Source organism: Rhineura floridana, chromosome 5 (genome assembly GCF_030035675.1).
Source record: "Rhineura floridana isolate rRhiFlo1 chromosome 5, rRhiFlo1.hap2, whole genome shotgun sequence".
Taxonomy (NCBI): Eukaryota; Metazoa; Chordata; class Lepidosauria; order Squamata; family Rhineuridae; genus Rhineura; species Rhineura floridana.
In genome coordinates, this window is record NC_084484.1 from 18,269,754 (window position 1) to 18,297,141 (window position 27,388).

At 41.1% G+C, this 27,388-nt stretch overlaps 1 protein-coding gene across 1 annotated transcript in view; it reads right to left on the reverse strand.

The window, feature by feature from the left end:
* LOC133386222 (protocadherin-9-like) overlaps positions 1 to 27,388 on the reverse strand; it is a 720,712-nt gene that overhangs the window by 667,567 nt on the left and 25,757 nt on the right. The window contains exon 2 of the mRNA XM_061629963.1: positions 26,102 to 26,167. Coding sequence (XP_061485947.1) covers positions 26,102 to 26,167 — 66 coding nt within the window. The remainder of the gene's footprint in view (positions 1 to 26,101; positions 26,168 to 27,388) is intronic.

Genomic DNA, 27,388 nt, shown 5'->3' on the forward strand with positions numbered 1-27,388 from the left:
AGAAGCATGGATGGCTGGGAAAGGAATTTGGGACTGTAACTAGAGCCAGCAGTATGGTCTTCTTTGTGGCAGAAAAAGTTCCTAAAATCTGTATTAGCTGAGATCAGGGAAAATCTTGAACCGGGTACTCACCACACAGGCTGCATTGAGTTTACTGCTTAATCAAACCAGAGTTTAGGAGAGGGTGTCGAGAAAGGGGTTCACTTTATTATATGTGGTGGGAACATAAAATTGTAGTAAACGTTTGGGGAAAGGTTTTTGTTGAGGTACCAAAATCAGACTGTGTCTCCTACTCCACATTACCATATTCTTATTGGAGCAGCTCAGTCGGAAATAGCCAGAAGGTGGAAAGATTTTGACCATCTCACAGTCAAAGAGTGGGACACATACTCCTGTCAGAAAACGCAATACATCAATTCAGACCCTGCAAAGAACAGGCTGAAACAGATTCGTTTTTATACAACATGATATCCTTTCAGTTCATTCAATAAGTCAACAATAGCCCTCTTATCACCCTAAGAGGCAACATGGACATAGTCAGAGCTTGGAAAAGTTACTTTTTTGAACTACAACTCCCATCAGCCCCATCCAGCTGGCTGGGGCTGATGAGAGTTGTAGTTTAAAAAAGTAACTTTTCCAAGCTCGGGACATAGTGAGGGTCCACATTAAGCCCTGCACATGGGGAGACACAATTTCCCTGGGCCCTTTTCATGATTAATGTGAAGTTCTACAGCATAGAGCATGGGGGTTCCCCACACAAATGAAAACCCTTATCTTCCAATTGTGTGGGAAGCCTATGGCAGTTTCACATTATTTGCCCCCATCTTTATCTGTCTCCCAAGACTTGTTTGAGACAGAAGGATTGTATAAAATTAGTGTGTGCATATAACCAGATCACACAGTACTTAGCAGGCATGGTTAGGAATTGACAAATCTATTTCTGCCCCATGTCACTTTTGCACATGCCATTGCTCACTCATAAGTCCACTGTGTGTTGTTTTCTTACACTTATTAGCATTTTTGGTAAAACTTTTGCATTTAAATATGTACTTATATAGGTAGTATCTGACAACCACCCCACACACCCATATCAAAGTGTGTTTCAATATTGTTTTTGAGCTCAGAATTGCACTACAAGTGTGAAAGCCAGTAGGTAACCAAGTTCCAGTCCAAGAAATGCAGCTGAGTTTGCTTCATTTGGAATTCTCAAAGATCAAAGTCCTTAAGCATCCTTAGCATGGTTGGAACAGTGTTCATTATTTCCCATTGAACTATAGAAGAGCCACATTAGGTAAGCATATAACCAGGCATCAGATTCCCAGCCCATTTTATCTTATTATTTATCTTTATTATGCCTTGGGGTTTCATACAACAGATGACTAGGCATGACATGTCAACATTAAAATCAAGAATTGTTTTAAGAATTGTTCTATGTTGCCCCTTCAAACAATGTGTTCAGCTCACATCACCAGACAGGCAATGCATACCCTAATCTGAAGAGTTTTTCCTCCCCACACAGATGCACAAACATTTGGAACTCATCTCTGCAGGTAGAGAAAAGCAAAGTCAGTTGCTGCCTTCCAGACTGAAACTTGACCTTGCAATTCATCTGTGACCCTACAGTGTTTATGAATTATAGCTATCTATATTTCTTCAGGCATAATTTGAAATTTCACAAAAATAAAACCTTAGTAGATGTTATGCCCATATTCTGAGTTTTAAGCAGAGACTAGGAATAAACGGACAATTATCACAATAAAAAAGTGGGGATTTGTACTGGGACAGTGACATTTTAACTTATTCATAAATTAACTGTACTTGGGGTGAGAAGGGAGGTAGCCAATTTAGCTGATGATACCACATTATTCAGGGTGGGAAAACAAATAAAAAAGTGATTGAAAAGAGCTCCAAAGGGCTGCTACAAAGCACATGAATGGGTATTAAAATGGCAAATGTGGTTAATTGTAAATAAGTATAAAACAATGCACATTGGAGCAAAACATGTACGGTAATGGGATTGGAGGTGGCAGTGACTGCCTTGGAAAAACATATTGAGGTTTTGGTGGACAGCTCAGTGGAAACATTGACCCAGATGTGCAGAAACTGTGAAAATGGTAAATATAATGTTAGGGGTCAAAAATAAAACTCCCAATATCATACCTTTTTACTAACTTATAGCACAATCACACTTGAAATAGTGTGTACAGTTCTGGTCTCCAAACCTCAAGAAGGACAATGTAGAGCTGGAAAATCTATTGTCTTTGTATATTATACAGGCTTCATCTGTGTTTAGTTTTAAACACCCTGTTAAAATGTTTTTATTTACACAAGTTTACCCTGCCATGTGACCCAGTTTTAGGTTCTTCTGAGCTTTGCATTTTTATATTTTATACTTTTGAGTTAATTTGATTTTATGATTTTAAGATCTTTTTATTATTTAGCGGTATAGAAAATAATAAATAAAAGGTGCAGAAAAGGGCGACCAAAATGCACGTTTTGATCTGTTTAAACCACCTAGAATTGTTGCAACATTCAGAGAAGTGTGAAACGTAGTAGACAGCTAAGATGTGAATTACACATTAGACCAAGAAGTGTGGATCAGATAACTTTATATATAGGAATTTGCAAAGATCCCATTCCTTAAGCATCTCTACTGCCCTATTGCCTAGAGAGGCTTGTTTATCAGGTGCTTTCTTGACCTTTAGGAAGCATGTTCACATCTTCCATTGACCTGATGAGGTCTTAAGCTTGATTCTAATACTGGATAAACTGTTTTGGCATTGCAGGCAGAAATCAGTCTGCCACTCGCCTGGTGCCTTCCTAGTGGAAGAAGAGACAAAGTGCGTGACTGCTAGAAGTGCTGATTTTTGTTGGTTTTTGCATGCTTTCATTATTCTTAGTGTTAAAAGAAGAGCAGCTTATGGCCTTTGCAAACCTGTTAAGGCTGAGCATTAGATATGTAGTTCTCATTAGATGTCAACTCAAGCATGGGAAAAAAGACCTCCTGTCCTGAAGAAAGTTGGAAATGTTTTAACAAGACCACAATGCTGACACCTTAAATTTTTTGGTTTTTCAAGGCATCAGTCATCTCAAAACATGTAAAATGGTTGGGTGGATGCCCTTACACAGCATGGATTAGTTTCATATGCATCAAGTGCTCTGATTATTTTTTGTTTGTATGTATCACTTTGTATCATTTAAATACTCCTGTGGCCTTTCACATTCGAACACTAGCATGATTTAATCACTTATTCCATTTAAATTGGGGGCAGGAAAGGGTATCAGAGCAATGGGCACCTTACTGAGAAAGTCAGAATGCTTTCAGAAATTTTACTGTTCTTAATATCCTTTTCAGAGACACCTCCTCTCCTTGTTTGATATTTGTGGGATTGTAAAATGATAATGTATGATAATTCATGACGATGTGATAAGCATACTAATAACCTTTGCAGCTACTGTTGGATAGATTGGCACTATGTGATCTGACTACAGGCAGGGAAAACAAGAGCAGTACAAAACAAAATAACAAAAATGAAAGGGGAGGAAAAGGGTGTCAATTTGGCATCCAATCAAAGCTGTCAACTTTTTACCAGTGCAGCTGTCCAGGCTTTGGTTAACCTCTCATTGATCTTCCCAAATAGGATTTCATCTAAAGCACCAAATTAAAGCACACACACACACACACACACACAAGACTGAGAGCTGATTCTGTAAATTGAAAAGTGTAAAAATGAATTGCTAGCAAATGCCCTTGGCAGCTTTCAGCAGTTTTAAGCATATGATCTGAATCCCTAGTATTAGACTGGAGATCATGGACGGGGAAGGTGTCTTACAACAGAATCCTATGCATGTTCATTCAAAAGTAAGTCCTACAGTGTTCAGTGGGGCTTATTACCAGGTAAGCATGTTTAGGATTATAGCTTTAATGAGGTAAAAATATGTTGTTGTTGTTTAAAACTCTGAGATGCATTCCACCCCACCATGATAGGAAAGACACAGTTCAGCTGTTTATTGTTCTTCAGCTAAGGTGAGGCAGAATGAACAATATGTGTGGTAGAGATCATACAGAGCCAGTCTGGATTACACAGTAGGTTATACAACATACCAGAGAGCAGGGCTCCAGCCAGATAAGGGTCCCCGTTGTGCTGTAATTATCTAAACATGCTTCTTTGTGATGCTGGGTCCTTTCCTCAATCCTTGCTTGCTTGATTTGTTTGTTTGGCACCCTCAAGGGCTTAATTTGTGCCAGGAGCCCTGGCATCTGTTTTCAATTCCAAAGCTCAGCCTTGGAATTTATAAAGTAAGAACAGATTAACATTCCCCTGAGTAGGTGCAGAGCACATGCTGTTCACCACTAAGTAGCTACGAAATGGAAATGGATTGCCTTCAAGTCGATCCCAACTTATGGCTACCCTAAGCATAGGGTGTTCATGGTAAGCGGTATTCAGAGGGGGTTTACCACTGCCTCCCTCTGAGGCTAGTCCTCCCCAGCTGGCTAGGGCCTGCTCAGGTTGCCACAGCTGCACAAGCCAGCCCCTTCCTTGTCCGCAACTGCCAGCTGGGGGGAAACTGGGCTCCTTGGGACTATGCAGCTTGCCCACGGCTGCCCAGGTGGCAGGGCACGTAACCTCTGAGCTACTCACTGTGGGGTGATCTTTAGCTGGCCCTTGACACCCAGGAGACATGAGTGGGGATTTGAACTCACAGACTCAGGCTCTCCTCCTCACTGTGCTATACCAGCTGTTACTACAGTAAGACCTTAAAGGTCAAGGACTAGGGAGTTTCTAGATCTAAGGATTTGTTACGAGACTGAGTCCCACAATCTCTTTTGATTAATAATATTAAGCAGTGGCACCCTAAGTAGGGCTGCTTTCACACTGCACTTTATTCTGTTATTCTGACGATTTCTTACGTGGTAATTTGTGCATTATATTTGATCTTTCACACAATGTGTAGGCTAGCTCTGGAATTCTAGTGGAATGTAGTGCAAGTTTAGCACAAATGTCCGTGATAAATGATACCAGAAATAATCCATTAGCAAGGTTGGGGATCCAGAAAATCGTGGGAGTTTTTCGCTAGCTGCAGCTGCTCACATGACAGGCATCCCAGCATGCAGTGCGTTCCCGCCTTTTAGTCACACAGGGTTTTTTTGCCTCACGAAAATTGTATCACTATTCTAGCATGGGCCAGACAGCATCCACATTTCAGCCACACACCCCTGTGTCAATACAACTAAAATAATTTACAAAGTCAGATCCTAAAGGGAGAGGCTTGCATGGTGATGGGAACTTACACCTCATACACAGCGGGGAATGGGGTGCACATGTATAATGGGTGAGAGATGAAAGCAAGCCCTGTGAAAGACAGTTGTGCAAAATGCCAGTATATCAGCTCAAAAAAATGCTGTTCTTTCACTCAACAAGTGCTGCAGTGTGAAAGGGATTTTAGACATCGGGACAGAAACGCTACCTTTTTAATCCGTTAAACTAACACAATCAGCCCATGTGTGAAAGCAGCCTAGGTGTCTTTGTCTACATGTTCAGGTGATAGGATCCTATGGTACTGAGGCTGACTCAATGTTTTCTGCCATCCTCAATGGGGTGGGAGTCTGGGAGGGAACTCTTTATTCCTGTGAGGCACCCCGAGGGGCCACCCTGCTGGACCCTATGTTTCCTACCTACTTGGATGCAGGATCAGGGCCCCATCCACAGGGGTTGCTGGTAGGGACTCTGATAGAAAACAGCTGGAGTTAGATACACCCCTGGGTAGGGATAGAAGGATCTGTTGATTTCAGGTCTCTCATTTTATCATTTTAAATTAAATTCTCCACATTTCTCTGTGTGTGCTTGTTTGTTTGTTTGAAGCCTCCTGGAAAATTTGTCAGCATTTTAGTGTAAATCTCTCCTAATAAACACATTTTTGTATGCAGTTTTGAGTAATGTACATATTTTTGCAAGCAATTTTTCCAAAATAATGTATTTTTGTATGTTATTTTCACACACATTTTCCCCTAGTGTCTGCACTTTTGTAAACGTTGGTTGAAGAACAGCATCACAAAATTCAGAGAAGTGTGACTTGTGAAAGATGGCTGTATTGCAATTCTCATGTTGTTTGGGGAAGTGCGAATTTGATAGATACAGCTTCACGTGTGAACTGAATCAAATGTTTGTCCCCAACTCTAGCTGTGGAAAATTATCTTGAAAATGCCTCAGAGCCTTGCATAAAAGAAGCTCTGGAGGAACGGAGAAGAGTAGTACTGGAGGGGCAGGCTGGAGTCCCTGTGAAGCCAGAGACAGACGGACAAAGAGAAAACTCCCGGAAGACAAACCTAGCAAGCCTAGTGAGCTGCAGAGGCAGGTAGAGAGAAAGCTCCTGCAGGAGAGTCCCTGAAGGGGGAAGCCCAGACAGCTCATTCAGTGGACTCCTTTGATCTCAACATTTGCTTATCTGGAAATGCGGGAGGGTCCCGGAAAGGAGTTCTTCATGCCTGATTCAGAAAGAGACTGAGTCAGAACTGCTAGCAAAGGAATTGCCTTGCTTGAACAAGTAAATTCAGGGTTGTGCTTAATTTTTGCAGGAAAGCTCTTGAGTAGGATCACTGGCCTAGAGTGGGTAGTTGGAGTGTGCTGTAACACCTAATGCCGTACAAGAGCTGTGGAGGCGAACATTCCCTGTGACTTTCTCTATTTGTATAAGGAAGAAGGTGGCATTGGGAACGTGTGCAGGTCTTTTCCATGAGCCCCTGCCCATGGATGCTCAACAATCCCCTTTATTCTGCAATACACTGTCATAACAGAAGCTGACTAATACGTTAAATCCTTCTGGCCTTCATTTTCAGCTATATGCATGCTTGGACAGTGTGTACTCCCACGTTCTCAAGGAGTTAAAGAAGAAATTAACTAGTGCCATTAACAAGGCGACTCAGTGTGTAAGAAACATTGCAGTTCGGCACAAACAGGGTGGCCAGCACAGCTGGTTGACAAAAGATTGATTGTTTTAATTGGGCACTGATGACACATTTCTGGGCATAAAACTCTTTTCCCCATATCCCCCTCAAAGTTCACCAACTACTGGTCCTTGCTGTGACTGGTCCCTGCACCCATAAATCACCAAATGGCTTCTAGAGGCTGATAAGAAATTTGGACTCAGTATGGGTGCTACACAGAATAGATGAGCTTTTGCAAAACAGTCATTTTGCTTAGCACATTCCTCTTCTTTTAAAACAAAACATCAAGATGTTACACCTTTGCTGTATTTGCAAGGGAAGCCAACATACTTAATGGATACAAAGAGAGTTCCATGGCTGAAGGCGGCCCCCAAACCACATACACTTCACTGTTCATTCTGTAATATTTATGTAACCTGATAATAAGAACGATCTCATGCCAGAAGAATCCATGACCAAAATGGTGCCCCTGATGATTAAGTAACTGAAAGTTCTCTCTCCAGAATTTGCCACCTGATGCAGGCTGCCTCCACATGCCTAATGATGGGACCGGTCCTTTATCCTGCAGTGTATGGGAGTTACTATTCTGTGGTTTGAAACCATGGCGATGAGCAACTGACATGGTTCTTTTTCATGCCACCATTACACTGCCTGCAGCAATTGTTATGTGGGGCATTATGTCATTGATCATGTTATGTTACCCAGATGAAACCAGAGCTGTGTAGATCTGAGCCAACAAAGTAGCAGTTCCCACAGTTCTGCTGGGAAATCTGCAGGTCAGCCTCCCAAGTACCTTCAGGAACTGTCACCTTTGGTAAAGCTATATCTTCTCTTCTTGCCCTTCACCCCTGGTTGTCCATCAATAACCACCTGGCACCCTCCCTCCCCCAGCAGCTGCTTGCCATATCATGTGACATAGGCATGGATCATTGTGACGTTCCCAGGATACCCTACAAGGTTCTGTTCACTGGACATCACTAGGTAAGTTCCTCAGCTATTCTGTCAACTCCAGACTTCCCTTAATTGTTCTCACAATACCTACTGCCACCACTTTCTGAATTATAGAGAGCAGGAAGAATCTTTCATATTCTTTTTTGAGTATATCTACAGATCCAAATCAGAGCTTGGAAAAGTTACTTTTTTGAACTACAACTCCCATCAGCCCAATCCAGTGGCCAAGCTGACTGGGGCTGATGGGAGTTGTAGTTCAAAAAAGTAACTTTTCCAAGCTCTGATCCAAATATAAGTGGGGTGAGATACAGTATCTTTAGAATTCACCCAGCCCAGAACACATATAGTTAAACTGTAAACATATTTAGTCATAGAAAATAATACCCACAGCAAGTAGTAATTGGATGAATATGAAGAGTTCTAATATACTAACCTAATATGACTGATATTCCTCAACAGCTATCTTAACACTTTAGCTATGCTTTCATTTCCCCTCCCATGTCATTCCCTCTCTTTGTCTTTCCAGCAACTCTCCACCTGTCACTCATTCTAATTCCACCCAATGTCCCATTATTTATTTATTAGATTTACATCTCGCCCTTCCTTCCAATAGGAGCCCAGGGCTCACCTGCTGCCCAGTGTTATTCTACTCATTCTTCTGTTGCATGCCCCTATTTCAAACAATGGTCCAATTGTGATGTCCCATGACAACAAACAGAGGATGATTCTGGACGGATGGACAGATCAACCTATTTCCATCCTGTGTCATAGGACAGCCTTACATACTACTTATGCATAGCCAAAAGAAGAAATGCTTCTCCAAAAAGAGAGAGAACGAATGTTGTCGCATACTTGCATAAGATTTGTATGTAATGATTTATATTCATAGAGGTAAATTTAGAAATAATTACTATAACAAATAAGGATACAATATGGCTCATTACAGTGGAGAATATGACCAGGTGTTTTGTGTGCCTGCCCAGTCTGCTGTCCCTAGATGGTACCTGTTGAGAGGCAACTTCAGAGACCCTGCTTATCTTTCTTATGGGTATGGACACAGGAAACTGCTTTATACTGCCAATCTACTTCAGATGTGAGCGTGATGTCCTTATATGTTTAAAACTGTAAATATGGTAAGTGCGGGTTTATATAGGGATATATGGTAAGTGAATTGAGTAAGAGGGGGGAGTACATGGACTAGAATGCTGGAGAATGTTGGATGATGATTGGCTGAGTGTTTGAATGGCTGAAGGTATAAATGAGAGGATGACAGTTGAGTTGGGGAGGTTGTTGGGGAGAGTGGAGAGGAGAGTGATTGGAAAGGAGTTGAAGTGGGAGGCAGTTGGGATTGAGTTGACAGAGTTCTGAGGGAGGTTTGGATTCTATTAGGCTGATATTTGGACAGAATATATATAACTGGAAACATAAGAGTGACACTGTATGAAACCATACGCTTGTTAAACACTCCTAAAGTAATCTTGTTATTTCCTAGTGTTATCAAATAAATACTTCTTTTGGTTTACCAAAAGCCTGATCCTTGGCTGGGGATATACAGACCAGAAGGGAGGGCAGGGTAATTACCAAGGCTGAAGGGAAACTGTATCTAATGGTGGCAGCGGTGAAGGAAGAAAGTGTAACATCGTCAAGTGTCCAGAGCAACCCAGGATTATATGCTTTATAGACAAAGATACAGGGGGTTGTGGACAGCAAGGGCACCCAGACACAAAGTAACAAGCCATAGGGAGACTAAAGCAAAGTCTCTGGCAGTATTGTTTACAGGGAGTGGCTGGTGGTGCTGCCTAGCAGTGGGATCTTGTGAGATCTGTGCTAGAGCGGAGTGAGAAAAAATAAAAATGACGATCCTGACTGGTGGTGTCCTGAGGTGGTGCCTAGTGAAAGGCGGTAGCCACAAGCAGGTGGGAACCTGACAGGTGGAGCCAAAGGTGGGATCGCCACAGTGAGCACTAACTGGCCGTGGCTCTCCAGGGTATCAGACAGCAAACATTTGCAGCCCTACCTGGAGATGGCAGGGATTGATCCTGGGACTTTGTGCATGCAGCAAAATAGATGCTCTACCTCTGAGCCACAATCCATCTCTAGAGATGGTTCATTATCTTTAAACCAGACTATATGAGGACTCCTTCAAATAGATGGCGATCCATTTAGAATTGTTTTTATTTTAATTCTAGATTTCAAACTCTGTGCTTATATTGAGAATCCTCAGTGACATTGTGACAATATAGTGGGAGGAGGAGGTAACGGCTTGTTAGCCTAATAGTTTCAAGCAGTTTGGATGCTTGTGTTTTTAATGACATGAGGGTGCAGGAAGAAATTAGACTGGTGCTTGACATTAATGTTTTGTTAAAGATAATAGGCAAAAGTGCTGAATATTTGTTAAGGTAATGAGTGGGGAGAGATGGCGCTCATTCAGATATGGAAATGTTTGGCAAGAAGGAAGCTGGGTGCTTATGGAGGAAGACAAGTCTTGAAGAAATTGAGCATCTGTGTATGCTTTGCTTGGGATTGTTTTATAATGACTGTAGCATTACATTACGGATTGTCATGGTGCAGCAAGAATACTGGAGGCATTAGCATCTGCTGCTGGTTAGGAAACAACCTATTTCTGCTTTCCTTTTTGTGTCTTACAGTTCTCTTAATTGTAACACCCTTCTCCCTGCCTCACATTCATACACATCCCCAGATCATCTTGAGACCATTCTGCAAGTGCCACAGACATTAGCCAGAGGTCTAATTAGACATGGAGCAGGGTCTTTTTCAGTAGTGGCACCCACCCTTTGGAATTACTCATGCTTTATTACTACTGACTTTCTGGCAGATGACGGTTGAACTTATTTTAAAAATAATGTGAGGAGGACATTTCTATTATTTATTGTTCTGCTAGTTTCTGAGTGATCCAGTTTGTTCTAGCATGTTCATTTTTCCTTTGGTGTATAATGTTTTAACTCTGGAATGGACCGGAGTGAAAGGTGAAGCATGAATCTGTTAACTGGAAAAACAACTATTTAACATATTTCCAATATTATCAAAGCAAGACACTCCCCTATCACAAGAAAATATCAATCAAAATGCTCTGCTATATAACATTCAGTGACTGCCCTACTCAGAGATGAATCATACAATTTAGGATTACCCAGATCAGGGATGGCTAACCTGTGACCTCCAGATATTGCTGGACTACAGCTCCATCATCCCTGACCATTGGCCATGCCGGCTGGAAATGATGGGAATTGGAATCCCACAACAACTGGAGTACCATCAATTATATAATTTATTTTTCCCTTCACCCAAAGATCCCAGGGTGGGTCACATATGATTAAAAATATAAAATACAACTCTTAAAACCACCATAAAATGCAATCAAACAGCAGCTCTCAGGAGCAGAAGTGAGTGAGCCACTCTTGGGCTAGATTTTAGTTTAAAAAGTAATACGTTACATTTTTAACTTAAAATTTAAGTATTAGTTATGCTGCTTGCACATTATAATTAAATATGTGCAAACTACATAAGATAGTGTTAATCGTAAACTCCTTTGGCTTCTTAGAAGTTCCTCAAGAGAATTCACTATCCCCACCCAGCAAAGAAGCCAGAGATTCTGTTCAATATAAGAGTAGCCCCCTCCAAGCATGACTCGCGTGAGGAAGGTAAGCCAGGTGAATGGAGAGGAGAGGGTGGCATTCATTTAGCGCTACCTGCAAAGACTCTTGGCTCCTTCTGCCCCCATCATTGCCATATTGGAATATAACATCTGCAGAGGGAAGCCTTTTGTATGTGTGGAGGCTCCCTGCACAATTTAGAATCCTGTCTTCACAGGGTTCTAAATGATGTGGGAAGCCTGAATGCCTCCAGAAGGCTTCCCGCTGCAGATGTGCTCTAACCTGTGGGAGGCCATGGGAGTAGAAGCAGATGTTTGACTGTGCCGCTGGGGGTAAACATGCGACCCCCCCCCAACCTCTCTCACTATGCTTACCCTCTTCACATACAGTAAGTAAAGGGCTAGTGCAGGAGTTCCCAAACTGTGGTCCGTGAGCTTAATTCAGGTGGTCCGCAGCATGGCCGCATTAAATTTTCATATTGATCTTACTCTGTTTTATTGCTTCATTGATTTCTTACATTGTATACTACTGCATTACAGTTTGAATTAGATGGAACGCAAATTGTAATACAGTAAAATACAATACAAGAAATGAAAGCAGCAGTAAAAACACAATTAAAAAAACCATACAGCATCTAACACGGCACATTACAGTCGCAGAACAATCATTAAGGGTTCCGCCAACACCATCAGTAATTTTCAAGTGGTTTGGGGGGGGGGAGTTTGGGAACACTGGGCTAGTGCTAACCTTCATTTGACAGGTGCACATGCAGTCTCTTGACTCAGCAAGTATTACTGTGTGCCGGTCCTGTATTTTGCATATGGGTTTTTTCGACTGATTACACCATCCTTTTGCATATATTAATCACCATGCAGCAAGGCTACTTGTGTGGAGAATCTTTCTTTGGGAAGATGCCTTTGCTGATTTGGAGCGGAGTATTGGGACTAAGGTGCTTCATGATCTAAGTTGTATTATGAGGTTTGTACACTCTGAAAAATAACAGAGGTCCATCCCCATTCTCATCTGACAGGACCTGTACCTACGTTCCGTGGGTTCTTTTTGTAATTGTATTAATTAATTAAACATAAAATATATACTGTCTTTTGGCCATCAAGGATCTAGAGAGCATGAAAACAGGCCAATAAAGACCTACAAGCAGGTAGGAATTCAAATACTTCAGAGGCCAGACAGAATATGTGCACCTTGACGCATGAATGAGACTTATTCTACTCTAATCTCTTTTGGGAGAGAGTTGCATAGTCAAGGTGCCACAGTTCAAAGGGTCATGTTCCACTTCCTTGCTAAACATACTACCACTGATGGTGGGACGCAGAGCAAGGTCTTGGAAGATTAATGAAACTTGCAGGCAAGTTGAAGCCCACCACTGTGAACTTGGCTTGGAAACTAATGGTAGTCAGTTCATTTTTACCTGCTGTATGAATTAAAAATAAACATGTAAATTAGAAACATAAAATACATGGTACACACACACACACAGAGAGAGAGAGTCTTGGGACTAGGCATATAATATACCCTCACTGAGCATTTACTATATATACTCAGATTCTCAATGTATATGAATCATTCATAATTACATACATGCAAGGACACAGTTCATCATTGCTGCTTGTAGGTTGTAAGAAACACGCCTTGCAATTATTAGAGCTACTTAGCCTTAATATACTCAATACATTTTACTGCTTTTTTGTGGTTCTACTTCATTAAAACTGAGTGGATAATATTGCAATTTTTGAGCCTAGCCTGGTTCCTACAATACATCAGCATCAGGGTTCCTTCATGGCATTTCATTTACTCTGAATTATTAAAATACCATTAATTTTAATATATGAGGTTATGTCTCAAGCCTAATATGTATACTAGTCCAGAAAATAAATACCTTTGATTTTGTGACTAATGGGAAAAAATTACATGATTGGATTAATTGTGCTCCACTAGGGACTGCTTCACATACAATGATTTCCTCTGCACAGGAAGTAATGTTTCTTGTACAGATTTTTCTCCTGTATAGTAAGGCTGCACACGTGCACAATGGAGTAGACAGTGATGAACTCCCTAAGGTATGGACATTTACCTGAATATAATTTTGCCACAATAAACTACATCGTATATAGAGCAAGACCAAAGGCTTGATCTAGGCCCGAGATGATGTGGCAACTGACAGTTTACTGTAAGCAGCTCCAAGTAATTTCCAGAAATAAAATTGTCTGGTAACATGTTTACCAACTGTTAAGACAAAATATATTTACTTAATTCATGATGTGCACACACAGTCCTCTCTCTAGTTGGCAAGTGATTTTCTGGTGGGGGTGGGGAATTTTTTGCCAACACAAGCGTAAGTTATAGACTGTTGAACCAACTTCCCTTTTCATTGTATTTGTTGTACTGCAGTCCCTCCCCATTTGAGCACGCCAGTCTCTTGCATCTCAGTCTTCCAGCCTGGAATCTCTAGCCCTATCTGCCACTTACAATGAATGTGTGGGCACAAGGTCAAAGATTCTGCTCAGTGTCTCCACTCCTGGCCCCCAGGCATTCATCTGACAGTCTGTGTATTTGTTTCCTTATTAGAAAATTCATACGGCATCTTTCTTCCATGGGTAGGGATGGGGGAGAAATTCAATTCAGTTGGTAAACGTAAAGGTGTCCCCGCACTTGTAGTGCAAGTCGTTTCCGACTCTTAGGGTGACGTCTTGCAATGTTTACTAGGCAGACCATATATATGGGGTGGGTTTGCCAGTTCCTTCGCCGGCCTTTCTTTACTTCCCAGCATATGCCGGGTACTCATGTTACTGACCATGGATGGATGGAAGGCTGAGTGGGCCTCGACCCCTTTTACTGGAGATTCGACTTCCTCCTTCCATTGGAATCGAACTCCAGCCGTGAGCAGAGCTTCGGCTGCGTTACCGCCGCTTACCACTCTGTGCCACTCTGTGCCAAATTGATCAAATCCACACTTTCCAAAGCAATATGAGAATTAAAACAGTGCCATCCTTTGAAAATTGCACTCATCTGAATTCTGTGATGCAGTTCTCAAATATATATACATTAACAGGAATCCAGTCCTAGAAACCTTTCTCTTATCAATAAACAGAGTCATCAACAACCACACACCAACTCCTACTCACGACAACCTTTCAAAAGAAGAAAGAATAGCCCTAAAGAACCTTCAGATGAGAAGGGATGTTGTCATCAAGCCCGCAGATAAGGGTGGTGCTGTTGTGGTACTTAACACTACAGACTATATAGCAGAAGGTCAAAGACAACTAAAGGATGAAACAACATATAGATTTCTTGACAAAGACATCACCACAGATCTCAATACTAGTATCATTACATCTATACAAAACCTTACAAGTAGGAAACTTCTTAAAGAGGAAACTGCTGATCTCCTTGTTAATCCAAATCCCACCCCTGGAAGGTTTTACATGCTGCCTAAAATCCACAAAGCCAACAATCCTGGTCGCCCAATTGTCTCAGGTAACAACACAGCTACTGAAAGGATTTCTCTGTACATTGACTTAAATTTACAAAACATGGTGCAAAACCTCCCATCATATATCAAAGACACCAAGGACTTCTTGCTTAAAATTCTTTAAAAAAGCAGTATCAATTCCACAACAATACTATACTAGCTACTTTACATGTCACATCTCTTTACACCAATATACCACATAATGATGGGATTCAGGCTTTAAATGAGTTCCTTAACACCAGAGATATGAATAATCCTCCAACAGAGGTTCTCACAACTTTAGCTACGCTAGTCCTGACTTATAACAACTTTACATTCAATGGAGAACACTACCTGCAACTGCAAGGGACAGCTATGGGGACTCGCATGGCTCCATCATATGCAAATCTCTTTATGGGTAAACTGGAACAGGAGATCCTCAAAAAGGCCATCAACAAACCACTTATATGGTGGCGATACATTGACGACATCTTTATGGTCTGGAAGAATGGTAAAGAGAGTTTGGAACAATTTAAAAATTACATCAACTCTATCCATCCCTCTATTAAGTTTACATTTAATAGTACAAATGACAATCCGCACATCCCTTTTCTGGATGTCTTTCTCACCATCGAAAACAACAAAATAGCCACTGATCTCTACAGCAAACCCACTGATGTCCACACCTATTTAAACTGGAAATCCTGCCATCCTAGGCATATAAAGAAGAACATTGTGTATAGCTTAGCTCTGAGAATCAAACTTATTTGCAACACTGAAGATAAATACCAGAGAAGGATCAGTGAACTTAAAGAACACCTTCTTCGAAGAGGATATTCTCCACATATTATCAATTGCAACATCCACCGAGCCTCCATTCTGTCCAGAGAAAACCTCCTCCATCATACTGAGGTGTCAAAGAGCAGAGAGCAACGGATTCCGTTTGTGGTAGATTTCCATCCAGCATCTCCTAACTATCACCGAGCAATCAGGGAGAGCTACCCATTGCTGGCAAACTCTGAACATCTTACTAGAGCCATCAGCAGGCCTCCTGTTATAGCATTTCGCTAACCTCCTAATTTGCGAAGACTGTTGGTGAGAGCTGTGCTTAAGCTACCTATCACCAGTCCAGGGTCTCATCCTTGTCACTCCAAACGCTGTATCACCTGTGTGTACCTCAGGGAGACAGCCACTTTTACAAGCACTAGGACAGGCAGGAGATATTACATCAAACAGAACATCACCTGCAGGTCCTGCAATATAGTTTACATCATCGAGTGCAAAAGACCAGGATGTCATATACAATATGTAGGAAAGACCACAACTGACCTACGCACATGCTTCAGGAACCACAAGTCGGCAATCTTGACAAAAAAAGTAGAGCAACCAGTTGCAAAGCATTTTAACATCAAGGGTCACAGCCTCTTGGACTTTTCCATTACAGTGATAGAGATGCCAGCAGATCCAGCAGCATTGACTAAAGGGGAGAACTTTTGGATTTACTCTCTGGACACATTGGCACCACATGGCCTGAACCTGGAGGACAGTACCACCACTACTTAGCTTCTGCAAATGAAGCCCCTCTGAGCATTCCATCCTCAAAGCTCTATAACTGCCACCTTGGTAACAACATTTGTATGTTAGCAGCTGATGAAGGCGGAAGCTGAAACGTTTTGTTAATATAATAAAAACCTCTGTTTGGTTAATCACAATTACGTATATATATATATTAGGGGAAAGTGTGCACAAAATAAATATATTGGTGAAAATAACATATAAGAATGCATTACATTAGGAGAAACTGCTTGCAAAAAATGCACTGAAATGCTGAAGAATTTTCTTGAGGATTTTTTTTTAATGCAAATTTGCTGCAGATATGTGGAGAACAGCATGGAAAAATGAGAAACTGGAAGAACCAAAATTGACAGATCATTCCCTGCACACGAGTGGCACTCAAGGTGGCTAACATCTATATTTACAATGTCCTCTCTCTGAGCAGCTGGGAAACTTAGAACAGGCAGGTTCCTGGTTGTGTAGAGAGAGCTGCATGTGGTTTTGCCCTATGCAGATCCCCACCTAAATGCTCTGAAGGGGATTGTGGGGAAAGAGAAGACAAGAACCTGCATTTGGCACCTTCTGAGCTCTGGCTCTACTCCATTGATGCTCCAAAACGTGCCAGATGGCTTGGGTTAGCAACCATTTTCATTTCCAACAATGTCCTCAATGTAGCATCACTCCGAGGCATTGTGGGAAATCAAACCAGACTATACGCATCAGATTGGCACTGTTTGGAGTGGTCCTTGAAGCACTGCTATTCACTGTCAGGTAAGCAGGGTTCACATCTAGACGAAGGGACTCCTCTATGGAGGGAGAGACCCATCAGCATGTACACCCCAAACCTAGCCTCACAAAGTCCTTGCCTTCACGGTAATTTATAAATAGGGTTCTAATCTGTCTGACTTTATGTTTCTCTAGAGGTTTGAAGAAAAGGCTCAGCACTCATCATTTAATGGTTTCTTCCATAAAGGTTCCATGGCACCGGTTATGTACAATGACTCTAACCCTATTTTACACTTGTTTGTGTTATTAAACATAATCCGCAAACGTGTTCTGGCCTGTCAGGTGCCTTCCACTCCCAGGCCCCATTCACACCATACATATATTTGAGAGAACTCTCCATGCTTTTTTCACTGTCCAACTTTCACATCCATACATAGAGACTGGGAATACCATGGTCTGAATGATCCTGATTTTGGTGTTCAGTGACACATCTTTGCATTTGAGGACTTTTTCTAGTTCCCTCATAGCTGCCCTCCCCAGTCCTAGCCTTCTTCTGATTTCCTGACTATTGTCTCCCTTTTGGTTAATGACTGTGCCAAGGTATTGATAATCCTTGACAAGTTCAGTGTGCTCACTGCCAGCTTTAAAGTTACATAAATCTTCTGTTGTCATTATTTTAGTCTTCTTGACATTCAGCTGTAGTCCCGATTTTGTGCTTTCCTCTTTAACTTTCATCAGCATTCATTTCAAAACATTACTGGTTTCTGCTAGTAGTTTGGTCAGAGCTTGGAAAAGTTACTTTTTTGAATTACAACTCCCATCAGCCCAATCCAGTGGCCATGCTGGCTGGGGATGATGGGAGTTGTAGGTTAAAAAAGTAACTTTTCCAAGCTGAGTTTGGTATCATCTGCATATCTTACACTATTGATATTTCCCCCTCCAATTTTCACACCTCTTTCATCTTGGTCTAATCCCGCTTTCCGTATGATATGTTATGCATATAGATTAAGAAAACAGGGTGATAAAATACACCCGTCTCACACCCTTTCTGATTGGGAACCAATAGGTTTCTCCATATTCTGTCCTTACAGTAGCCTCTTGTCCAGAGTATAGGTTGCACATCTGGACAATCAGATGCTGTGGCACCCCTATTTCTTTTAAAGCATTCCATAGTTTTTCATGGTCTACACAATCAAAGGCATTGCTGTCATCTATAAAGCACAGGATGGCTTTCTTCTGAAATGCCTTGGTCCATTCCAACATATGTTTGCAATATGATCTTTTCTAAATCCAGCTTGGACATCTGGCATTTCTCGCTCCATATATGGTAAGAGAATCTTGAGCATTACTTTACTTGCATGGGATATTAAGGCAATAGTTTGATAATTACTGCATTCCCTGGGATCCCCTTTCTTTGGAATTGGGATATATATTGAACACTTCCAGTCTGTGGGCCATTGTTTAGTCTTCCATAAAGGAATCCTTGTACTGTTATGTTATGGAATCTACACCTTACCTGATTCTTTCACACAACTCAGGAGAATCTGAAACAGACAGTTGGGGATATGGCTGTATCTTGGGTATTCTGTCTTGGCCCAAATTAGAAACAGGTGAATCTGTCAATTTCAGTTTCTCATTTTCTCAGTCTTAAATTCAGTTCTCCACCTCTGTTTGCAATATTTTTAAAGCCCTCGTAAAAACACATCAGCATTTCAATGTGACTTTCTCCTAATATAATCATTTCTTTCCAATTTTGCCCAGCTTACACATTTTTTGCAAAGCACTGTCCCCTAAAATACTTCATTTTTGTATCTTATTTTCATTGATATATGCATCAGTGGATTGGCACTTTACCCAAGTATATGGATATTTGTATATAGTATATTTGTATATGGCTGGAGAACTGCACTGCAAGTCAGAAAAGTGAGAATTTTGAAGGATGGCTGTTTCACTTCTCACAGTGTTTCAGAAAATGTGAATTAGGTAGGCTCGTCTTTAAATGTAAACTGAAATGAATTTCTCTCCCATCCCTAATCCAAATCTCTAGCTAGCCCTACTATTAGGCAAAGTGATAAAGGCCAGTTCAGACAGCAGATTTGGGGTACCGTTACATGCAGGGAACTGTCAGTTTTTTTATATTATTATTGGCGGCTGGATGTAATTTGGATTTTTCCACCTCAGGACTTGCTTGGGTTATCCCTGTTCCTCGCTGATTGCCCTTCAACAGATCTTTCTTGATATTTGCTGGTTTCTTTCTACATATTCTAGAGCACAACAGGATGAATCATAATAGGAATCATCATCCATATTTCCCTTGTGAAAGTGCATGCCGTATTTAATAGTGTTTGGATGGATAGATAGACAGATTGATCTGTAAGGTAGGGGTTGTTTTGCCTGTGGGGAACAACATAGCAGACACAGCGTACACGTACACATTTTTCAAGTGGGCTCCCAGTCCTTTGTCCCTGGAGACAACCAAAATGCAAAAGAGGTGTATCACTGAATGACAGTTAATGTCCCGAATTATGCCTCAAGGCCCAAGGAGCAAATGCTTGATTTTACTACCCTGAGCTGTTGCTGGTATCTGACAAAGCTGACTCAGAAGGGAACAGTATACAGAGCTCCTTTCAAGCACAAATTTAAGAGTGCACAAGAGTTTTTGCCATGACACTCGACTCACAGTTTTCTTTGACATTTCTGATCTTATGCACTCTTTTTTAAAGGATCATGACTACAAATATTCTGGGCCTTTAAATGTGTAACGTAAGTGTTAAAAATGTACATATTTTATTGCTGATCACAGAAATCAAAGCTGGAAAAAGTCTATGAGAACATTAACTCTTTCCATCACCACCAAAGGCTCTAAAGCAGAGATGACAGATATCAAACCAAACTCAATCAAAATACCAAGTAACAGACATGATTTTTAAAGTGGGATGAAGTTACCCCATCCATAAGAATTAAAGAGATCCCCTCTTTTAATCAGATAGCATTGTTTTGTATTCATCCTGTCTGGATACAGGAAAGGCCCACAAAGCTTCACCGACTGTAGACAAAATTATGAATATATTCAGTGAATGGCAAAATCCTAAATTAATTTAGTAATGCGGGCTGACATGTGGCATGTCAAGGGGTGGAGAATTGCTTCAATTACCTAGAGGTTTTTCCCCCAACTCACCTCAAGTCAGTCCATCAATCCATTGATTTATATATTGGATTGGAAGACATGGGAAATGTGACCCAAAATAAAATAATAGTCTCTAAAAACAGCATATTTTGCCAAGAATGAATATTTGCCTGAAGGAAGGGGGAAGGGAACAGGACCAAAATGTACCCATAACATGACCAAGTGTATGCTTGATAGTTTTTGTGGTCAATTTATACACAATTTCTATATGCATAAAATACACTGCTATGAAATCTTCTTTGTTTTTATTTTATTTAAGACCAAACTCCCACTCCCTTTTCTGTAGTCCCAGAAGCAAGCAAAACAGGAAGGCCTCTTGAGCACCAGCTCTGTCTCTCTGTCTCTCTGTCTCTCTGTGACAAATTCTGCAGCAAGCATAATTTACATGTATATCCTGCCCCATCCTGAAGCCTTTAGGTAGGTAATAAAAGCAACAACCCTCCATCCCAACATAAAGTTTGGCCTTATTATAGTTAGCATTATCCCTGTTTGCCAATATGACCCTGAATGCCAACTGTAACAACAGGTAGATCTTACAAAGTTTCCAAATTGTGTTCAGCAAGTCTGTGGTGTGATGTGATATGCACTGTAATGTAAGGGAAACTACCTTATAGCATGTCAGATTATTTGCCTATCTAGTCATGTATTGCACGCTCTAGCTGGCAGCATGTCTCTGGGAGTTCAAGCACAGACCTCTCCCATCACCTGCTACCAGATCCATTTAACTGGTGATGTCAGAAATTGAACTTGTGACCTTTTTCATAAGAAGAATATGGGGTGCCACTGATCTATGCTTTCCCATTGCTCAGGAATTTTCTGAGACCTGGCAGTGATTGGGTGCACTATTGCAATGTGATGGAATGTCCGTAAGACCTCCAACTGCTCATGAAGCAAAGTAGCCAACAACAAAATGTTTAGAGCCTATCTTGTGAAAGTTGTGAAAGCTTCCCATTTAGCTGGGATTAAAGCTTCTGAAAGGCCTTACAGACAGAAAGATGTTGGGTAAGCTGTAGACTGAAAATTAGAGTGGAAGGAGTTGCCAGCAGGTGAAGAAGAGAGGGGATAGGAAGCCCAAAGAAAGAGAGGCTAGAGGATGAAGGCAATGTAAACAAAGGTGTAAGACAGAAGTACTTGGGGGAAAGGCAGGTAAGAGGAGACTGAGTCCCAAGGATAAACAGGGGAGATGACAGGGACCTGAGAAAAGTATGGAGGCTAAGGAAAACAAGAGCTGTAGAAAAAGCTTATTAAAAAGTGCTCTTCAGTCAACATACCTACGGTGAGTGAATGCACATGGGGCAGGGATCTATACATTCAGCTGAACATATGCATGGAACCTATAGCATATAGGTTGGAAATGGGGCCTGTTGCCACAATCCAGCCTCTTCAAGACACAGCCTCTTCAAGCCACCCAGTGTGTTTGCTCACCCTGGATATGTCTTCTACATAGCCCTGCAGTTAAGGACAATGGAGACCGCATGAGATTGTCATGAAGAAGGAGCAATGCAAGAGTGCTGGGAAGGCAGAATCAGGCTAGCTAATAGGAGAGGAAAAGTGGGGACTTAATGGTGACTTGAGTGTCCATTGGGAAAGACAGGTAGGATATATATTTAATGAATGGATGAATATGCAAATAATAAAAAATAACAATCGGAGGTAAGGCAACCCTTGAATGGAGACATTCTGGCATTCTGGGCAGGCTCCCGCTGGGATATGTCAGATTCGGACATAGAGGAGGGCGTTCAGGTCACTAGCCTTGCAGGTCTCTGGGGGCTTTGCTGAAGTAGGCAAGTGAAACAAGGTGACACACTAGCCCAATCTTGTCTTATCTGACCTCTCTCTCCTTCCTCGCCCCTTCTTTCCCTTGAGGCTACAGCCTACATACAGGTGACAATGGCTGCCTTTTACCTCTGTTTATGTGACATGCAAGGTAACTGACTGTGTATATATGAGCACCTGCATATATACTAATCTTATCTGTACATCAGTTCCTTGAATAAACAACCAAATGGTGACACAAAATCAAGTTTCCTCTCATTGTAGTAGGCCATTCTTTTGTCCATATGCCACTTTGCAAGCATACACCATACATCTGTCTCATGGCAAACATAAAATGGTTGAATTCACTATCAATTACAGGTTGGTACAAGTTTGATTTCAATTACAACAGGAGAGCAAAACAGCTGGGAAATCCCCAAGGGGAGGTGCGAGAACCAAGGGGGTGAATGGTTCATTAAACACTACTAATTAGGGAGAGATGAACTTGAGATATAAAACACATCTTGTTGCTCTGCTTCCTTTACTGAGACGTTTCAGGACAAAGCGGAACACCACCTAGTTTGACTGAATCTATTTGAATTTCGATATAATTGCTTCCATTTGTAGCTTTAACAACTGGCCTAACTTTTTAAAAGTAACAGAAAAGCAAATTAGTACACTCCTAGTTGCCTAAATTACATTCAAATTAAACAGCTGCTTTTGTGGCAAGCATAAGTCAAAGTAAAACAGACGTTAGGAGAAAATATTTATATCTAATGATGAGACTTGGATAATTGGAGAAACTTCCAGGCTAGCTCTATTAAGCTGCTTGAAATAGTTACTCCTTTAGTAATATTTATAAGCTATCTGCTCTCATGAATACAATGAAAACTTCACAGTTCAAAAACACCAAGTTCCCCATCCAACTCTACATACAAAAATAATCACACACAACTGATGCCCCCAAAACACACAAAAGCACACCGAACCAGTCAATAGGTCCTGAATGAGTACTGTGATGTGCTTGCGCATGCTCATCAGGATGTCGTTTGCATCCGTATTAGCTGTGCTGCTGAGTAAAAATATTGTAGGTATCCTGTTCTGCATCCAGGAGCAAGCCCACAGAACACTCAAAGTGTCCCATATATTATAAACAACAAGAATACACACCAAGACCAGAATCCCGACACAGTTACGTGCACTGAATAGATTTCACTAGGACTTCAATGTGTTTAAGTGACCCAAATACATTGGGACAATCTGTTTGAGCTGAAGCTATGTCCATACATACTTGGGAGTAAATGCAACTGTGCAAAGGGGGACTTTCATCTGAGTACACATGCAGTTGAGGCTAACAACACTGCAGGCTTGGGAACCCAAATTACCATTCTGTCAACTTTGAAATGGAAATAGACAGCCTTCAAGTCAATCACGACTTATGAAGACCCTATGAATAGGGTTCTCATGGTAAGGGGTATTCACAGGTGGTTTACCATTGCCTTCCTCTGAGGCTGAGAGGCAGTGACTGGCCCAAGGTCACCTAGTGAGCCTCATGGCTGTGTGGGGATTCGAACCCTGGTTTCCCAGGTCGTAGTCCAACACTCTAACCACTACACCACACTGGCTCTCAGCTCTGTCAACTTTACTGTACTTTAAAACTCTTGCTCTTCATGACAAAGATTATTTATTTGATGTTTCATACTTCTTTTGAAGCCATTTCAGTACATTGCAGAAACATTAATATATAAATGATTAAAAACTCAATATATTTATTAGTAGCCAATAAAATGGTTACTATTTAAAAGTGTAGTCTATCAAACTCTGCAGTAAAACATTATAATTTCAAAGGTAAGCAATAAAGTATATAACAGAATTGTTTAAAAAAAGTCTTGCATGAAAGATGAGCTTCAGATGAGATATAATTGGAAGCTGTATTTGCATGTTTAATTTCCTAGTAACAAAATCAGAGCAAAGACAATTTTCCTTGTTAAGTGACAATATGAAAAAAATAATGGCAATATTCAGTCAAGGCTGAAGAGTTTAAGTTCTATTGATTTCAACGAAAGAATTAAGCATATGCTTAAATCTCCTCCATCAAAATTAATGGGGCTTAAAAGTGCTTTTGTTGGCTGGATTATGCCCTCTGCCTACCCCCCCCCCCAAAAAAGTGAGTGCTTTGTGTGAATTTGCTGTCGATAATGGAAAGATTTTATTATGTAAAAATGTGTAACTGCTATATCAGATGTTGCCTACTTTACAGAAGACAGTCTTCCATTTGAAAGGCTGTCTCGTCCAAATCCAGCCTGAACATAAAGAACCTTAAGGAGAAAATGCTGGGGGGGGGATGAAGTTGCCCATCAACAATTAGCACCTGGGCAGCAGACTGAGCAAGGATACAGTATGCACACATAGTGGAGCAGTCTTCCCCACATGGTGAGATGCATCGCACTTCGGCTTAAATTATAGTAATCATTTCTAAAATTGCATCTATACATAGAAATCAACAAATGCAATTTCTATGCAAATCTTTGTCTTCTTTTGTCCTCTTTTTGGGTGATACATTTCTTTTTTCTTTTTTGGGGGGCAATGCATATGTGACCACCCTAATAACAGTATATCCTAAAGTAGACAGTAATAAGCAAGTTTTAATTTGCCTTCCAAATCTCTTGGAACTGTAGAGCACCCTCATTCAGATGAAACAAACCCTCATTTATGCATTTAGAAAACATTTCACTCCAGTTTTCTCCAGTTTCTAGCTAAAGCTACTGATCTGACAGGTTTAGATTCAGGTACTGTGGCCTTGACCTGGCCCTACCAGAGGGGTCCTACTGACATCAGAGACTTACACAGTGGCATCATAAAACATAAGTGAAAGGGTCATATTCTTCATTCACCACGTTTATTAAAGAGATACATGATATCTTCAGATAAGCAGGAACCATAATTGACTCAATCACTGCAATAAGATCTGATTCTATCATTCACATGGGCATGCAGTACAGTTCCACAGGACTGGACTACCTAAAAATGCATATTGCTTGTTTAAAACTACACTGAGATCAAAGTATCCCTGCATGTTGAAAAATACCCCCCTTCCGGACTATGTACTTTCTGAACAGCTACTGCTTGCAATAGTGCTTTCAACCTCATAATGACCAAATCAGCACATCATATTAAATCCCATGGTTGTATTAAATGAAGTCCTACTCAGAGTAAACACATTGAAATGAATGAACCCAAGTAAGTTATGTCTATTAACCTCAATGGGTTTACTCTGAGTAGGCATAGCATTGAATAACACACCCATAGTTAAAATTAAACTATGGTTTAATATGGAAAAGCAGAGTGCTACTGCACACTGTTCAAAAGTCCCAGCTGTGCCCCTCCTCCACTACTTCCTTTGGCTTTCTGTGAACCACCACTCATGGTTTGTTTCTCTCTGTTCAGGACTAACCACTTGTGACTTATTTGGGAGGAACGAACCATGAACATTGGTTCACACATAATGTTTCTCCTCGGCATTCCAAAAGGAGTGGGAGATGTGCAAACTGGGGACTTTTGAGTAGTGTGCACCACCATGCTGCTTGCTTATTCACATTAAGCCATAGTTAACAATGGTTTAACATGATGTGCAAACCAGGCCAAATCTGACAATATTATTTCAGTGTTGTAGTGTGTGTGGTCTATTATTCTATTTTATACTTGTATGATTTGATGGAAAATAGAGGCTTGGTTCCAGAAATCAAATGATTTTCTAAAGACATTATGCATTACATTGGTGAAACAGATTATGTTGGTGAATGGAACTCCCTTGAGCATTGATCTCAATGGGAGGATGGGCCCACAATACTTGATGTTAAAGAAAAAAAATGTTTTTTTAAACAGTTCTGATATCTTACCACCCATGGTTTGTCAGGTACCCAAATCTCCCACAAGTACTTCGGCATATCTCCAAAATTCAGTGCCTAAAAAGCAAGTAATATTTGAATAAAACAATTTGTCACTTTTACTGCACCTTAAGATAATTCCCCCAATGTCTGGCACAGCCCACATTAAAGTCCAGTCCATATGCAGTTACTGGGTTTCTGAGTCACTTTGTATAGGTGGCTGTGTCTCCCTCCGCTTCATTATGCCCATCCTATAATACATGATGACCTGTTTTACATTGGTCACAGCCACACAGCATGTTTCCCCAAAGAATCCTGGGAACTGCAGTTTGGTAAGGATGCTGGGAATTTGTGATCTGTGAGGGGTAAACTACAATTCCCAGGGATCTTTGTGGGGAGCCATGTGGTTTGAAAGCATGGTGTGGATGTGACCATTATATTTTACTATCCTTTTTTGTCCCTTGAGGAGGAGAAATGACATGAACTAAGCCATTGTTGTACACTCAGAGTCCTTGTGCTGCATGTCATCGGAGTATGTGGTAGAAAAAAGGGACATACATATGCCCTTCCACCATAGCACGGCAGCCCAGTAATGTATGAATCAGGCTAAGGAAGACCCCACACCAACTACCTAAAGTGCTTAACTTATCCCATTTGTGTTTAAGGGGGCAATCCATTGAGGAACAAATCCAAATATGGATTTCTTTGAATACACACCCGTTGGGGAGTGTGTGTCTCTGTGTGTGTTTTGCATCTTTATTGAATAAAAAGTGGCACATAAGATAAAACTCAGTTCAAACATTTGCATTAGTTCTTCGACCCAGATGTTGTTGGACTACAATTCCCAACATCTCCAGCCAACTTAGCCAATGGTCAGAGGTTTCGGGAGTTGTAGTCCAACAGCTAGGGACCCAAGAAAGCTGCTATAGCAGATACCAATTCCCTGTGGTTGCATTCCACATTGCTCTAGCAATGCAGTGAGGATATCACATGAAACAGACGAATCCTATGAGAAACTCAGAGCCATCTTCTGTCCATCAATCAGGACCACCACCAGTAGTAGTACTAAGGTGGGATCTTCCCACATGATTGGCCTCTCCCATGAGATTTCCTCATTTATACATTCCTATATTGCTTGCAGCCACAGGAAAGTGGACTCTACTTAACATATAAATTGGGTCTGTGTAAACCATTAAGCATAAAGTTGGCATGGATGCATCCAAAGATGTTAGCCACTCCTGCATTTGGGGGGGGGGAAGAGACTATAAATCTAAATAGATAAGTACAAATAGGGGTCAT